Here is a 4,545-nt window from a genome sequence, read left to right on the forward strand (position 1 = left end):
CAGGGAAGCCAGTTCTCCTGGGTTGACTCTGGCACCCACTTTCTCCTCGCCATCTGCTAAGGTGTCATCACTGAGATGGAAAGGGCTCATGCCCCTTCCTACCCTTACTCACCCCTGTCCAAGTGCAGGGGCGACTAGTGACTGTTCACCTGCACTGGCCTCTGATGTGACGTCAGACATCTGATGCTACCCGCATTTCCTGTTCAACACTCAGCCCGTGAGCAGGCCTGCTGAGGCCCTCATTCAGGTGGGGAAACTGAGGCCCGAGGGAGTGAAGCACCACGCCAGTTTCGCACCCCTGGGAAGTGTTCCGGGCCTCACCCTCCTTCAGAAACCACATTTGGATCTCTGATGAGGAAAATGCTGTGCACTCAAGAAACGCCTTTCTCTCTGAGCATGAAGCCGTCATGAGCCAGCTTAGGCTCTTAGATCGGCAAATCCCAGAGCTCCAGCCAACAGGATTAGATACAGGTTTTCCCCCCAAACTGGAGCAGCTGCCGTGGTTAAGGGTACATTGTGTGTCGGTGGGATGCGGATGGACTGTGTCAACATGCAGGCGAGCCCGCAGACTGATCGTTCCCGGACCATCCTCCCAGCAATGACCAGCACTGGCTCTGGGGTCATGAGGTCGGGGGAGGAAGAGAGAGGCAGGCAGTGCAGGTGGAGACCTGCTGTGTGCAGGGGGTGCGGCCGGAGCCCCTGCACCGGCTTCCCGTCCCTCTGGATGGCCGCCCACCAGACACGGAGACTGTGATGAGAAGGGCTGGTGAGGCCATGGGGAGCGAGAGCCCGTGGCCCAAAGACCTGGGAGCCTTGTGACTGTGACACAGGCAGGGTGCACAGTGGCGGGAAAGGAGACCCCTCGTCTGGGGACCTGGCCATTTACGCAGATAGGAGGGGGCTCGCACTCGGTGCATGTGGCTCTGTCTGCTGCACACCCAGGCTCCTGACAGTTCCTGCCCCAAAGAGACCAATTTCCTAAGCACGAGAGTCTATCAGTAAATACACACCCAAGTGCCAGGGTGCCCCTGACCAGCAGGGGGTAACCTCCCGGGCCTCCAGCAGCAAGTCAGGGAAACTTCTGGGCAGCGAGAATAAATTACTCTCATCTTTTTGAAATTCATCATCTTTTTTTGGCAACATGACCGGGGCATCTGGTTTTGTTTCTGTAAGTCTGTGCCTACACACTTGGTTAGATTACATTAAGCGTGCCCCACTCTATGTCTTAGGAAACTCATCATCTCAAAGTGTGCAATTCAGTGGTTTTGCAATTCTGGGACAATCCCGGAATGCCATCCTCACCCCAGTAGTTACTCGCCTCCCCAAGCGCCTGAACCACCAATACTTCTGGACCACTGCCTGTTCTAGACATTTCACGTGAACGGGATCTGACAACACGTGGTGCCCTGTGCCTGGCTTCTCTCACCGCACACGTTCCCGTGGCTCATCCAAGATGAAGTGTGTGTCAGTGCTTCATTCCTTCCATGGGTAAACAGCACGCCGTGTTGTTGGTGGACCACATTGTGTGTATCTACGCACTGCTGGATGGACATTCAGAGTGTCCCCTCACTTTGGCCACTGTGACCAGAGCTGCAGTGGCCCTCTGTGTGCAGTGCTATGTGGACATGGGCCCACGTCTCTCAGGTGCAGAAGTGCTGCGTTATGTGGTCATTCTGGGCCTAAGTTTTTGAGAAGCCACCAAACAGGTTTCCATGGCGGCTGCCCCGGTTTGCAGCCCACCAGCTCTGTCCTGGGTCCTAGTCTCTCCACACCCTCAGCAACACCTGTAACCGGCTGTGCTCTCGATCAAAACCTGCCTGGTACATAAGAAGTGGCGTCTCACTGCGATTCCAGTGCATTCCCCTGACGACCAATGTTTTCACGTCCTTAGCCATTTGTGTCTTTTCTTTGGAGAAGGATCTGTTGAACCCCTCTGCCCATTTGTCAGTTGGGTTATTTACCTTTTTATTCTTGAGTCGTTCGCCACACGTGCCAAATGCTAGGTCCTCGTCAGATCTGTGATTTGCAGACATCCTCTCCCGCTGTGGAGTACCTGCACCTTCTTTATGCTTTTTTAAGCCCCTGAACATTGACTCTAGAATATCTGTAGAGGCTGGTCCGAGCTCCCACAGCTGCGTGGCCTTGGGCAGGTCAGCCCCCCTCTCTGGGCCTCCGTTTTCTATACCACAGGGTGGCAGCAATCTGTGAGATCTGGTGTGAGGAGGTCTGACGGATGGTGTGGACACGGGCTGGCCCGGGCGGACGTGCAGGGAGGATGGGCATGGAATGTGTCACTCCCCACTCACCGGTGTGTCCGTCCGCCACCAGCCAACAACATCTGCTTCTACGGCGAGTGCTCCTACTACTGCTCCACAGAACATGCCCTGTGTGGGAAGCCGGACCAGATCGAGGGCTCGCTGGCGGCCTTCCTGCCTGACCTGTCCGTGGCCAAGAGGAAGACGTGGCGGAACCCGTGGCGGCGCTCCTACCACAAGCGCAAGAAGGCAGAGTGAGTGTGGGATGGGCCGACCCCACCTCATCCTGACATAGCTGTGCTCAGAGGGGCCTCAGGCCTGTCGGGGGCCACAGGTGTGAAGGAGGGTTGGGCAGGGAGGTGTGCCCAGCTCCGCCAGCTCCCCACGCGGGCGAGACCGCTGCTTTGTGAACAGACAGCGGGAAGAGGCTTCCTGACTCTGAGAACCCGAGGTGTTCCCTGCAGTGGTGCCGGCCAGCCCGGAAACCCAGACTCTTGGTGTCTGAGCCCAGGTTTCACTCCTTGCCCTTCTTGTCCCTCCATGGAGGTGTCTCTGTGAGCGTGGTGTCCCCACCCTGTTTCCTACCAGCAACCCTCCAGAAACCTGGTATCTGGGGCTGATGACAGCCTCCAGCCACGGCTTGCTCACCTCCCAGCCCCATACTTCTGTTAATGCAGCCTCTGCCAGTGGCACTGTTCTGTGGTGACACCTCTCTCCACCCCCAGTCGTTGCTGCAGTAACCCTGCTGTGCTGAGCTGGTTCGGGCCTCCCTGTCCACACAGAGGAGGGACTCGGACTTCTCACGCTGGCTCCCCGCAGGTGGGAAGTGGATCCTGACTACTGCGAGGAGGTGAAGCAGACACCCCCCTATGACAGCAGCCACCGTGTGCTGGACGTCATGGACATGACCATTTTTGACTTCCTCATGGGTATGTCACCTGCACCCGGAGCCCCCACCCTGCATGTGATCAGCTCAGCAACCGCTTGGCTCTGTCGTTTTCACTCCGGCGTCACACGGGTGGGGGGTGGGGGGTGGAAAGGGGCAGCCCCGAGTCTCAGCTTTGCTTCTGTCACAGGAAACATGGACCGCCATCACTATGAGACTTTCGAGAAGTTTGGGAATGAGACGTTTATCATCCACTTAGACAATGGAAGAGGGTGAGTAGTGTCCTCCTCCAGACCTGGGAAGACCACACCCTGCGGGGTGACACTGTTCCCCAGGGCGCTCTGTGTGCCATGCAGGGCACTGGCCCCTGACCTCCGGCTTCTGTTGACAGGAAGTGCCTGTCCTGTTACTCTTTCTGATCCTTGGGGTTACCCTGTGCAGTGGGTCCTGTTATGTCCCGTGCTGCCCTGGGGAAACTAAGGCCCAGAGTAGGTGCTCGCCCAAAAGGACAGGGCTATGAGGAGGCCTTTACCCTCACGTGGACGTCTGGGACATTTGACTCAGCTAGCTGAGACAAATGGCCCTCCCTGCCCCACAGAGAGGGCCTGTGGCCACTGCTGGCCAGGGCCACTGAAGAGCGCCATCTGCCTGGTTAGCTGGCAGGGACACAGGACGCGCCATTCCCAAAGGGTAAAAGCTGCCGGTGCTCAGATGGCTCAGAGAAGTGAGCACTGGGCACCTGGACAGCTGGCATGTGGGGGCCAAGTTCTCAGCTGTGAAAGACAGCACTGGGCTGGGCTGACCGCCTGCCACCTTCTCCACTCTGCCTGCCTAGGACCCTCCATTTATGAGCCCCTGCTTGGAGCAGCGGTCAGAACACTGGGCTACTTCCCAGGACCTTCCTCATCCCAGGCCTTGGGTCCAGTGCTGGCAACAGCAGGCGCCAGGCCACACTGCTAGGATGCTAGGGACACACTGCCGGGGGACACACTGCCAGGGGCACTGGGGACAGCCACCTAGGGCCTGGAAGACCTCAGGGGCCAGGCCACACTGCCCAGCCTCCACGGCCCTGGCGTTCTAGCAGGGTGCACGTGAGGTGCTTCTTCCAGGGCTCTGGGCAGCCCAGGGGTGCTCTGTGCTGCACTCAGCACACAGGCAGATGCACTCAGGACACAGGCAGGTGCTTGGCACACAGGTGGGGCACTCAGCACACAGGTGGGCATTCGGCATGCAGGTGGGCAATCAGCACGCAAGTGGTGCACTCGGCACGCAGGTGGGGGCTCCGCACATAGGCGCACGCTCAGAACACAGGCGGTGCACACTTGGCACACAGGCGCGCACTTGACACACAGGCACACGCTCGGCACGCAGGGGGGCACTCGGCACGCAGGCGAGTGCTCGGCA

At 58.6% G+C, this 4,545-nt stretch overlaps 1 protein-coding gene across 1 annotated transcript; it reads left to right on the forward strand.

Moving 5' to 3' along the window:
* Window positions 1-2,099: 2,099 nt before the first annotated feature.
* Window positions 2,100-4,539, forward strand: LOC144219155 (extracellular serine/threonine protein kinase FAM20C-like; the record flags this gene model as incomplete). Its single annotated transcript, XM_077749097.1, has 4 exons — window positions 2,100-2,509; window positions 3,075-3,184; window positions 3,332-3,413; window positions 3,740-4,539. Coding segments are annotated over 4 exons (660 nt in total), but the record flags the coding sequence as incomplete, so codon positions are not given.
* Between the last annotated feature and the right edge of the window lie 6 nt (window positions 4,540-4,545).

The sequence above is a fragment of the Crocuta crocuta genome, unplaced genomic scaffold (genome assembly GCF_008692635.1).
Source record: "Crocuta crocuta isolate KB4526 unplaced genomic scaffold, BGI_CrCroc_1.0 C29617832, whole genome shotgun sequence".
NCBI classification, from domain to species: Eukaryota; Metazoa; Chordata; class Mammalia; order Carnivora; family Hyaenidae; genus Crocuta; species Crocuta crocuta.